Below are 12,707 nucleotides of genomic sequence, written 5' to 3'. Positions count from 1 at the left end.
ATTCCTATGGAGTACTGAAGTTTTAAAAATTTACAGATTATGTGAGTTGAAGTTGCATATAATATAAGAATATAAGAGAGTACGGACATATTCAAGTGCTTTCAAATTCTCCATTTTAAATTAATAAGCATTATGGTGTTCTGCTCTTAACTACTTTTAAAAAATAAAAAAATAAAAGCATGCTCTTAGTGCAAATGGAAAGCAACTGGCCTTATTTTATTACTCTAGACTCCAGGGAAAACCAAAACCTCTACTGTGTCTGGTGGCCTGGCAACAGTAAGGAAACAATTTGAGAAAGGGAAGATGACCTCTTCAAACAGGACCTTTGCTCAACATCAGCACCAGCAGAAATCTGCACAGGTAACAATGGCATTTTTAATACTAACAAATGAGGGATGCCCTGTTAAACAGCTTGATGGAAGAATATGATTATATGCTTTAATGAAGAGTTTTCATTACAGTCAAGACAGTGTTTCCACAGTGTTGATACTCGTAGAATTCTCTTTAAGAATTCACTACGTTACACACGCAGCAGTCAGCACGTCTGAAAGCATATTTCTGATATAAAACTAAAAACAAACAGAAAAAATAAAACAACCAACACCAGTTGTCACAAATGATGCAGTATGCTGTAACAAGGTTACAAAGTAAAATAAATTTTATCTGGAGAATGGCTGATGTGCCCATTGGTGTCTAAACAATTAGTAAATTGGGAAGATAATTGCAAAGAACCTATGAAATCATGTCTTAGGTTGGAAGGCACCTTCCAATTCCAATCCCCCACCGTGGGCAGGGCTGCCACCCAGTGGATTAAGCTGTCCAGGTCCTTAGCCAATCTGGCCTTGAATATCTTCAGGGATGGGACATCCACAGCTTCTTTGCACAGCCTGTGCAAATGTTTTTTTCTAGAATGTTTTAATCATTGCATTATTGGGACCAACTGGATCCTTACTGAGCTGCATCTCTCCACTATTCTGGAGCTAGTGAGTACAGTTTGGTCCATAGTACAGCTTGGGAAAACTTCAGACCTCATTCACTTGCACTGTTTTGCAGTGATAACTTAGAATACTCAGTAGTGCTGGTAGCAGTATTTTTTACAGTGGGAAAGAATGCAATTACAACCTGAGTCCACCTGAGTTCATACAAACCCTAATCTATTGCTGGGTTATGTGTACCCCTTATTTACAGGGAACTCCATCTTACATAGCAGAGTATTTTAGTGCTTTTCAAATGAAGACATGGGGCTATGGAAAAGGATGTGAATTTTAAAAAAGATGGATTTAAAACAACATTTTAACTACAACTAATTAAAATGCTGAAACAAGACCACAAACTGATTATCACCATAGTCATTACTCTGGAAGTAATTTAGTCTAACAACTGTAAAATCCCTGCTTGTAAGAGCAAGCAAAAAGGTAATGAAACAAATGCTTGAGTAAGCTAAGAAAAGAAAAGTGATGGGAAATTAAAGAGACTCGTGTTCAAGGACACAACAAAAAAGAATAATGATATATTTGTGGAAATATTAATAAAATAAAAAGTATTGATTTCTCCCTTCCTTCAAAAAACAGTAGCTCCGCTGACTGCCTAGGTTTGGATAGACATTAATTAAGCAAGGCAGTCTTGTTAACTAGAGTCAAATTTCATCATAAATTAAAAAATAGTGCAAATAAATTGCTTAAATAGCTTCTCTGCCTGGTCTTCAAGTATTCCTTTGTTAACAAAAAGCCTGGTCATTTCATTGCTTTATAAAGGTTTACCTTTATCTACAACTTGCATGAACATTAACAGGGCAAACCTAATTGTCTTACCAACTTCATGACAGATATCTGTGGAAAAAGCCAGAGATACCTGAGAAAAGAACAGCTTTTTTTTTTCTCTTGTAATAATTTCATTCATATCTTTCTTTTCAACTTAAATAATTTGCATATGCTTTTCTGATTATGTGATCCAACCTTGCTGCAATTTTCTGGGTGAAGAAATGCAGAACGATGCACAGAAATTATGCAACCTTTTCTCTTACTCAGAACAAAAGTTTTCTTTTTGTGATATGAAGATAACAACTTCTGGCCAAGCAATGAAGTCTAGTTTTCTACAAAGACACTATGGTGGTTTCATTTCACAAAAATGCGATCTCTAAGCATAAATCATTAGCAGAAATAGCTACAGACACAGGAAATAAGATCACTCAAACTATGTAGAACAGTTTTTGAATTTAGGTTGAATAACTTACTGAAAGACCACAAAATCCCATTACTATGGAATGTAACTGCACTTTATTGAAAATGGGATTTTATACTTAGGTAGCTGACCTGACCTGACTCAAGGTCACTGAATCGATCCTCAGGCAAAATAAAGGAAGCATGTCATTTGAACACAGATCTCTTGATCTGGATAAATCCAAACCATTAATAAATGCTTTAAAAGAGAAATTCATTTTTTAAGCAGTGATCTAAATAGGTGAAAATTTTACTAGATATTCAAATATTTCATAAAGATTGCACAGCTCAACATTCAAAACATCTACACCTACATTAGCAGGTAATATTTAACTATCTTTCTGGTTTTTTGAGACCACAGTCATTACTTGCAGCTCTCTTTATTTTATAAAAGATTTATTGTGAAAAGTGGTCTATTATTGGTAGAAAGCACTAAAATCTTGTCCAAAATGGCAGCAATGAAAGCTTACCATAGAACTGCGACCTGCTTGTTTAAAGACTTGATCTTTAAGTTGATTGCAGGCATCATGAACACCTGTTGTTCACAGCCACAGGGCTAAGAAGAGGTCATGATCTTCACTGTTATTGCTCTGAAAATGCTGACCTGGAGTTGTTTGCTAGCTCACAGTCTGGAGCAAAAGTATGTTTGCACCTGATAAAGCTGCTTAACCTGTAACTGAACAACCAGCAGGCTGAGACTTAGGGAGAACAGAACAATTATAAAATTTTTGGCTAATGTATGCTTTACATCAAACTCATAGGTTACTGTTCTCTGGTGCCAAAATAATTTGATGTTTGGTATAAGCAGAACATTATATCAGTGATTTATGAACAAACAAACAAACAACAATAAAACAACACTCCAAATCAGAAAAGAACTGTTACTGGCACTCTGGAAAAGAAAGTAATTCCTTGATCTTGCCACAGAGGCTGTAAAATCACTGTTAGAACAGATCTGAAGGGCACAACAGCTGCTCAGACAAAATCTCATTATCCAGTGTCAGACATAAGCACTTTCTGGCAAGCAAGCTTAACCTCCTACATAGGAAGGATGAGTGAATTTTATTGGAAGTATTTGATTTGCACTCAATAATACAGTATCGTCTGTTGGGAAAGACACACATATAGGTAAATCTCTTCATCAAGGGTCCATACAAACTTTTTAAAGATTTCTAAAGTAGCAATTACCAATTTTCAGGTGATTGCAAAGAATAAGAATGAATAATGTGACAATCTTAGTGAATGGTGGAAACCTAATCTTTTCATGAGAATCTTCCTTACTGTGCACAAAAAAAATCTATGTACATAAAACAAAGCAAAGCAGACAAATCATTAAGATGAAGTGCAGAATGGCTTTTGAGAAATTTCTGTAAGATTCTCACAGTACTGATGTGCAGATGATACCATGATAAGAATGTAAGTATCTAAGAAAGGATAGTTGACATCAGTTATTCCCTCTATTAGTAATTTTGTGATTGAAGCTTGAGGTTTATAATTTACTGCTGCTGCTGCCTAAAAGGAACAGTCAGTTGACACAATAAGTAAATACAGTAAGTTGTAAATATGCCAATATATAAATGATATTATGTTATCTTAACCAACTGGTGATCATAATGTACAGTTCAACTAAAATAAATGTGCTTCAGATAAAAGTAAGTAAAAGGTTTCTGTGATTCTTTAAATTTTTGGGCTGCCTGATCTTGCTCAGTTTTGTCTTTTTTTCCAAGACATACATAAACTTTTCTACATGTTTTTATCTACACATGTATATTATATAGTGCACATTTTCTGATTCTCAAAACAAAGATTGAGAACTGAGGAAAACTGCAAAAATGTCAACACAAAAAAGCAAAGTTCAGTCTAAAATACCTAGGAAAGTCACTCAAAAATCAAATCTTGGTACATTTTGCATTAACAATTCTATGCAAATTACTGAAGTATAGAGACACTAAAATTGATGTATGGGCCAGTAACATATAAATACATGTACTAACTGCAGTTCTCTTTAGTAATATAATCTGAACACTTAAATAAAAATGCACTTCTCTAAAATAATGTATATAGACCTGAATAACATTTAACACTTTAAAAAATACATTCATAATTTTCTATCTCCTAACAGGTAATTTATGAAGTTTGATTTTCAGTTTTCTACAATTACATATCCCTGAAATAATCAGACAAAAAGTAGCCAAAATGTTGTGCATTATCTTTTTGTGATAACTTCTATGATAATAGTGAACTGTTAACTGAATGCAGCTGTGTCAGTAGTTTTCAACCATAAACTTGTTGTATATCTTTGTACTGTTGTTCAGTCTCGCCTTGCAGTTCATACGCACTTTACTTGGTTTCCTAACTCACTGTGCAGTGGGAATTGTTTATGCCACAGAAATGAAGGGATCAAGTCACCACAAGGGTTAACAAGTTAACAAGTATCAAATCTAGATCATGATTTCAGCTTCAGTCCTGCACTGGAAGCAGGACTTACTCTGCTTAATAAATAAGAGCAACTTTATGCCATACAGACCAACAAATAATTCAACATTCTCCAAATTCTATGTGGTACACAAAACACAAATCTGTGCCACAAATAATAATGCTGTAAACTATAGTAATCCCATCTACAATATCCTACAGTCTACCACTACAGAAGAATGATTGAAGTAATGGATATTCTTACATTCCTCTTGTTTTGGATAAGCAAGCATCATTTTACCCTCTGTGAATGAAATTTCAATTAGCAATTGCGTCAGACACAGAAAACATGAGAACCTCCAACTCCTCTTCCTCCTTTCACACCCTAGATGAACTAGGCCATGTAATTATATTGTCAAAATCTGGCCCATAATGTTTCAGCTGTCACATTAAATTCTTATAATCTTTTTCAATATTGCAACTATTTCATAAGCAGTACAAAAGTTATAGCAATAAAGCAGTACTGATTTTCAGATTAGATTTGCTTCCTGACTACATTAAGCCTAATTTTATATTCCTTTTTAATATACCACACCATTCAAAGGACATATAATGACTATCATGAACATATTTCGTGTCTCATGAATGAGCTTTTCCAGTAATGAGAGCTTGACTTACCTATCTAAAATATTAACATTGGAATGGAAAAGCATGTATTATGTGGAAAAAAAAATATATGCATAAATATATTCAAAAGCATATCCTTATAGAATGAAAAAGCACATTACGTTTACACCCACTCATATACATACTCCTTAACAGAGATGGAAAAATTTGCATCCCAATTTCTTTTCATTTTGTTAGGGTGCTAACTCTACACCTCCTCACGCTGTGTGGCTCTCTCAGCGGTTACACACAACTTGTGCACACAAATGATGCTCTGACCTGTCCTGCTCAAGCTTCACCTAACCCTGACAATTCAAATACTGCCATAGATGGGATTAATTGTGATGCCAGTAACATGCTAAATCATTTACATACTCTGCTGTAGAATATCTATTTAATAATTTTCCTTACTCATGTGATTTTTATTTATCTTTAGGAAGCATCTAGTATCAATCAGCCTAAAATATCAAACGGCACCAGGGAAGCTGAATGCAATGGAATGATCTCCAAAGAAAGTCTAGTGGAAGTGTTTCAAAAACAAGAGGTAATTTTATCAGTAAATCATTATATTGTTAATTATAGCAAGATGCTGATTCTCATCTGCTTTGCTTATTACTCCATTACTATGTGGAACAGTAAGATATTGCTGCTCTGCTGATGGCAGTCCTCATGACACAATGTATAACAATGGCTTTAAAATGGTGTTTTACTTAGCAGTGTTTTTAGTGTGGTAACTAATTGGGTTTATCATTCAAGCTTCTCTGTGAAGTTTCAAACACAGTTGCAGGAATAAGTAAAAATTTTATATGTTGCACCGAATCCAGTAGTAAAGCAAAGGTTTTGTACACAGGTTTCTCTTGGGGAGCAAGGAACATCTGAGACAAACAAGGCTTCTACATTTACGCAGAGCACTGATGAAACAGGTAAGAAGTGGGCTCACAAGGGAGCATGATGGACCAAGCTCTTGGCCATTGTCTTTATTTTCACAAATGTCCAACTCACAGCATACAGATGTGATACCTTGCTCTGAATTCTTCAGTTCCCCCTTACTCAGTTAAGCTTGTTCACTGATTTTGACGGGTTCAGATTTTGATGTACAGAGGTGAAGTTTGTGAAAGTTTGCATAGTTTTAAATATGCTCATTCATAGAAAAGTTTAAATATGTAAATGGTTTCTTTAAGACTTATCTGAGGATATATTCAAATGCTAGCTCATGCATAAACAAACTTTTGCATGAAAAAGGCTCAATTTGTAGGCAAACAGAATAAGCCTGCAAAACATGAGCATGGTGTTGAGATGCCGCTTTTGCAAGTTAATGCCAGTATTAGAATTCATGCATTATGTTAAATCAAAGATCTCAGTCAGACTTGAGCCCTGACGTCCATGCAATTCAAGCATGGCAAAACAGTGGGCAATAAACATCCCTCACCAATTCTTTCGTGTTTTTTTTTCCTATGAATTTTTGTTCATGCACATGACTCACTAGAGTTCTGCAAGGCTAAGCATTATTTGTCTAGAGTAACAACGGTTTACAATTCACTGATCGAGTCAATTTCCTGAAAGATAGGAGGAGGAAAAAAAAATTCCTTCTTTATTTCTTCCATTGCAGTAACCAATGCAGTTATGAATGAGGACTTCCCCAAAATTTCTACACAGATTTTAAAACAGCAGTTTGAAATGACAGCTCAGGAAAACACCGTTCCCTCTGACAGAGAGACTGCAACACCTGCAAAAAATGTACAGGTTTGTGCTTTTCATAAGAGGAATCTTTATGCTAATGAGAAGTGTGGAAGTTGACACAGTAGTCCATTATACAGTTTGAATTTTTATTTTCACTATATAGTTGCAATTAAAAAAGAGAACTGTAAAAGTGGTGGAAATCTATGGAGTATAGGAGCCCCAGGCACACACATTAAAGGACCTTTGACATTCAACAAGTACTTCTACTACATGACAAATGCAACTGAATGTAGAACTCAATAAAAACTTTTGCTTTCCTCGTCCTCCTTTACTGAACAGTCTCCTCTTTGCTTGTTTAGAGTCTGTAAAGATATATAATTTTTTTGTCACCAGTTTCTCAAAAGCACAAAAGATGCTTTTATTTCTTCTCAAAATAACAAGTAAAATCCACATCCCTCAGAATCTGCAGAAACTCTGCACAAGACCCGTGAACTCAGCGGAGAACATGTCTGCACACCCTCCTGGATATTAGAAATGCAGTCACTAGAGTCTGTCAATAAAATGTATCACGATGAGGAACAAACATCATACAAAACTCACATCAGAGAGATTTCTGCTGATGGCATGAAAGCCATGAGGTACATGTTTGAAACACAGCATCTGGATAAACTTTTGCAGTTCTAAACAGGGGATGAAGTGAAGTTACAGAAGCTGAGGTCTAGACTAAAAGAGTTTAAAGAAGATATGAAGGTGAGTATGAAGTATTCTGAAACTCAGACATCATGTTGTCAAAGGCAACTTTTGGGTTACAGAGCAAGGAATACAATTGTCCACAGAGAAGACACTGAAAAGGAGGATGCTAGCACTGCATGTTGGATGTTGGCAACACAGCCTTCAGATATAATTAACACAGAATCAGTAGAAATTCAAGTTGCATTTGAACTCTCTTTGGAGGGAAACATCAAAGGTGGAGTGCACAGGGCAAAACATTTTACTTTTAAACATAGGCTCTGAAGAATTAGATTGAACGTGGTTTAGAGGAAAATATTGCTCCAAAGGAAACTTTCTCCAGGATGCATGTTTGCTGAAAGTGCCAGCTTTTTGAAACTCGCCCTCTTGAAACTCTGAAAGATGACATATCATATCCACCACCTGAAGAATTAGAAGGAGGTGATGTAACCCTTAGTAAAGATTTATTTGAAAATATTCAAGGTGATGAAGGGAAGAAATTTAAACAAATACTGAAAATTGATATTCAGCCTCTGAGTATGTGAGAGGATATACACTGTTTCTCAGATAATTCGTTACGCTTACTACAAGAAAGGATTTGATAGAGTTAACTGATGAAGCTTTAGCTTACTCATTATCAAAAATTCACTCAAGTAAGTATCAGTTCTAAAAAGGAAAACTATGAAAATCACAAATACTTATGTTTGTATTGCACCTGCACACCCTACAAGGGGATTCACTGCAAGTCTCACAGAAGTAGATCTTCCTGATGTACTTCGGCATGATGAAGCAAAACCTCCTCTTCAGAATACATACGTTCTGCTCAATTCCACTTCTACCAATAAACCTTGCATTATCCTATCCCAATTCACAAAATTAGTGTTTCTCGAGAATCTCATGGTGTTTCATGGGAAATGTGAAATAGTTCTTTTAGATGTATGGATTTCAAAAAAGGTAAGGTGTGTTGTTCAGCCACTTTCAAAATGCTGCTGTTATTTAAACAGAAATGAATTGGTAGCTATCAGTTCACAGGTAATTGAAAGAACACTACAACTTTAACAAAAGTATTTAGCATATAACTGGTGCAGTTAAAAGTGAACTACTATATGTGGATTAGACTAACATATAATTTTCTAATATTTGCATCCAGAAACTGCTATTTCAGGAAAATGAAATATGCACACTCTGTCAGCAGAGAGTTTATCCAATGGAACGCCTGGTCGCTGACAAGCAAAATTTTCATAAATCATGCTTCCGATGTCACCACTGTGGCAGTCAATTAAGGTAAGAAGTAACTGTATGCTCATTCTCAGAAAAAGTGCACTTGAATAAAAATTCACAACAGTTGAAATTATTTTCAAGTACACTATTCAGCTTGTAGGATTCCTCTTTTCATTTCTGCCACAAACATTTGCTCTGTGACTTGGAACATGGCCTTTATAGCCTTCATTCAGCCTTCGTCCTTCCAAATTCTTCTGCAGAGTGTTTCATCTAGAAATAATTCTAGGCTTTCAGTAGAGTGCATAAACAGAAAGCAGTAGACACAGATTTTGTTATGGAATTCCAAACATCTGACTGGGGGCCTAATTCTTTTCCTCATCCATACAATGAGCAAGGATGGTTCTCTGCGCCAGCAAACTGCTCCTGTAAATATTAACATCAATTGGTCCATCATACTGCAAAGGCTGTCAATTCCATTTAAACACCTCTGAGATTAGCTACACGCATTTATTTCATATGAGAGCTGAATCCAAATACAATTAAACAGAAAGGCTAATGAAAGTTGGCACTGTATTTTTCTCCCCCTATTAGATAGAGACATTAGTCTTCAATATTACGTGGAAAAAAAATCCCCAGTAATCCCTAAGTGCTGTTGAACATTCTCATTTGATGCTTAAGCTGTGCAATAACTGAATAAGTTTATGTTCTTTCTCAAATCACAAGGCATGACTCTTCTCCAAAAATTTTATGGAAACTTGCAATTAGAGGATTTAGAGACTAGTTTTGGGTGCCAGAATTAACCAGTACATTGAATTTGTTCTTTTTGCACTTTCTTCCTTTATATATATTCTCATGTAGGGTACTTGAAATACCAATTAAAGTGTAAAAATCATGGTGGCTTTAGGATATATGAAAGTATAAAAGCAGCTTTCTTCCATTTGGCAGCTTGGGAAATTATGCATCTCTCCATGGACAAATATATTGTAAACCCCATTTTAAGCAACTTTTCAAATCTAAAGGAAATTATGATGAAGGTTTTGGACACAAGCAACATAAAGATTTGTGGAAGCCTAAAGATCAATGTAGCTCAGCTGGCAAAGTTCACACTGAAGAAATAAATCTGATTAATCATACACCTGTTGATCCTAAACCACTCAGAGAGACTGATCAAGACTTGTACTCAGGTACTGAAGGCATTCACCCTAATATTTTGGATAATAATTTGATAAAATCCACAGAAAGAGGTAAATTAAAAATGACATGGCCTCCTTCAACAGATGATACAGCACATAAAAAAACATACTCTATTGAAGGATCAGCAAAAGTAAATAAACCAAAGTGGCCCCCAGAAGGTTTGGCTCAAGAAGGATCTAGCTTACATGCCAATAAACCTCTGGACAATGAAAAAAATCTTCAGAAAGAAAATGCTCCAACAGAGCAAAAGGAGAACGAGGCTGCCAGTACACAACAAAATCAAAACTCAGCCTTTACCTCCCTATCTGCAAAAGAAGCCACAAGTACCTATAAAACTAAGGGCAATATGGGAAAAGGTGAGGAAATTGAAAACATAACAGGTGGATCAGAGATTAGGGAGGAAAGTGGAAAGAGTATTAATGAGAGTGATAATGTGATAGGGCATAGTGCTGAGAAAGAGAGAGAGAAAAAAAGTAACAAACCTGGTGATCTCGAAGATGTACAGGTTACTAATATTGATGATGAAGCAGTACAAAAGAATCATAAAGAGTTTAGTTTGAATAGTAACAACAACAACAATTATGCCATATTTCCACATCCAAACATTTGTAGACAGGAAACAACTCTGACAGCTACATCTAACCAAATGACAGAATTAAGTACTGCAATTTGCAGTGCATTGCAGCACGCCTTTGAAAAACTGGAAAATCAGTGTGGAAATGAACAAATATTTCAGATACATGAATCTTTTGAGAGCTATTCTAACAATACAGTAACTGTTTCATTAGATGAACAGAGTTCAGAAGATGCTGGCACCTCTAACAGTCTTGCTCAATTTAATAAAGATGCCACTTGTCCAAAATCTTGTACTAAAAGCGCATTTATTATAAAGGAGACAACTAATACAACTTTCCCTGTTGATACTGAGTTGGTATGCATTGGAAAAGAATCAAGGAGTGACAAAAATTTAAATACAATTTTATCTGACACTGTGAAAGCATTATTTCTTAAAGAAGACTACTTTATTTTAAACTTTAGTCTAATAGACTCTGTAGACAGAACCGGACATTCCTCCAGACCATATTCAAAAGAACATAAGACTTGTAATAAAGAACTGAATGGTATTAATGTCTGTCAAGAAGATGAAATAGGCGAAGCGTCCAGGAATGACAGAAGCACACCTTTAGAGTTACCAAACTCAAGTTATGCAACCTTTCCATCGTCCCAAGGAGAGAAAGTCCAAATAGCTCACAATAGGAGAGCAAATTAAAATAAATATATTCTGTGATGAATATTAACAGAACAGCTAAATGATCAACTGTGTCTGTCACTCATTATTAAATATATGGTAAATTGAAATTCTTCAGTTCAGTTATAGTACTTCTTGAATAATTTAATATCTAGAGACAATATATGAAAATGTGCATTATGTATTGTCTTTTGCTTAAACTTTATTTACTTAGTTTACATTTAATGAAAAAGCAAAGAGGATTTTTTCAGTCCCTGCTTAGAACAACTTGTATCTCTATGATACAGGAAATGTTGCAGGAAATATCCTACAATATGGCTGTCCTTCAGAAAGAGTAAAGTTCTGCTCTAAATTGTTTGTAAGAAATTAAGAGACAAAGCAACCGATGTGTACAAAATAAGAAAAAATACATCACTAACCACTTTTTGTACATATTGTTATTATTAAAACTGAGCTGTTGGTCCATGACATAGCATGTACATTCATTGTATCAGCTCATACCGGAAGGGTATTTTTTGTTCTGTTTTGGTTTTGTTTTCGGTTGTTTTTGTTTTTTTCTCAATATCATGCAGTACATAGTTTGAAATGGACTAGTAATTGTACTGTTTGCTATACTCATAGAGCTGCTATGGCTTTATATTTGATGACAGGAGAACAAATGTGTGTAAATTTTAAATCAAATAGGATAAGAACTTCAGAGGCAGAACTGGAACAAGGTTTGGGAGCATTAAGCAATTAAGGTTAGTAATTGTTCCAGTAACTAATCCAATGCCACTTTAACCACAGCAGCTCTCAAATTCTATATTTAAAACTGTACGAAAGTATGCAAATTTAGCCCTTTTGCTTAAAATGTTTATGAATTAGTGTTTGCTCTCCTAGTACTATTCTAGCTTTCATGAAACGTAATGTATCATTTTACTGTTGACAATGCTTCATTAAAAAAAGCACTTTTAAAAATTATTCCATTGTTTTTTTTGTTTGGTTTGTTGGCTGTTTTTTTTTTTTTAATGAATGTATATGTGTAGTTTTCCTTAAACAGTTTGTGAAATTCCTTACACAATAATTACTTTAACCTAAGGCGTGTGTCAGAATGTGACTCTTCTCTACCTACTATAGAAATATCTCCAAAGTATACACGCAGAGAGAAAAGCTACATGCGTTATTTCTTTCAGAAGAATATTTTAAGAATGTGAGGTCTCCTTTTTATGCATCATGCTTCACTTCTGTCAAGTATTCTCACAAAATGCAGAAATATAGAATAGATCCCTTAAAATGAATATTTTCAGGTATACAATTAGTATTCATGCAGGGCCCTCAAATATTGCTGTATATGA

At 34.9% G+C, this 12,707-nt stretch overlaps 2 protein-coding genes across 2 annotated transcripts; both read left to right on the top strand.

The window, feature by feature from the left end:
- The first annotated feature begins 232 nt into the window (after positions 1-232).
- Positions 233-7,287, top strand: LOC104911773 (xin actin-binding repeat-containing protein 2). Its single transcript, XM_031554206.1, has 4 exons — positions 233-360; positions 5,737-5,844; positions 6,151-6,223; positions 6,910-7,287. The coding sequence occupies exons 1-4, from the start codon at positions 304-306 to the stop codon at positions 7,095-7,097; spliced, it is 426 nt and encodes a 141-aa protein (XP_031410066.1). The 5' UTR covers positions 233-303; the 3' UTR covers positions 7,098-7,287.
- Positions 7,288-7,724: 437 nt separating this feature from the next.
- On the top strand, positions 7,725-12,306 carry LOC109368665 (xin actin-binding repeat-containing protein 2-like). Its single transcript, XM_019617383.1, has 3 exons — positions 7,725-7,730; positions 8,860-8,993; positions 9,876-12,306. Exons 1-3 carry the CDS (start codon positions 7,725-7,727, stop codon positions 11,392-11,394), a joined length of 1,659 nt encoding a protein of 552 aa, XP_019472928.1. The 3' UTR covers positions 11,395-12,306.
- The last annotated feature ends 401 nt before the right edge of the window (positions 12,307-12,707 follow it).

Source organism: Meleagris gallopavo, chromosome 7 (genome assembly GCF_000146605.3).
Source record: "Meleagris gallopavo isolate NT-WF06-2002-E0010 breed Aviagen turkey brand Nicholas breeding stock chromosome 7, Turkey_5.1, whole genome shotgun sequence".
NCBI classification, from domain to species: Eukaryota; Metazoa; Chordata; class Aves; order Galliformes; family Phasianidae; genus Meleagris; species Meleagris gallopavo.
The sequence above is the reverse complement of the archived record's forward strand: the minus strand, read 5'-3'. Positions and strand labels throughout refer to the sequence as shown.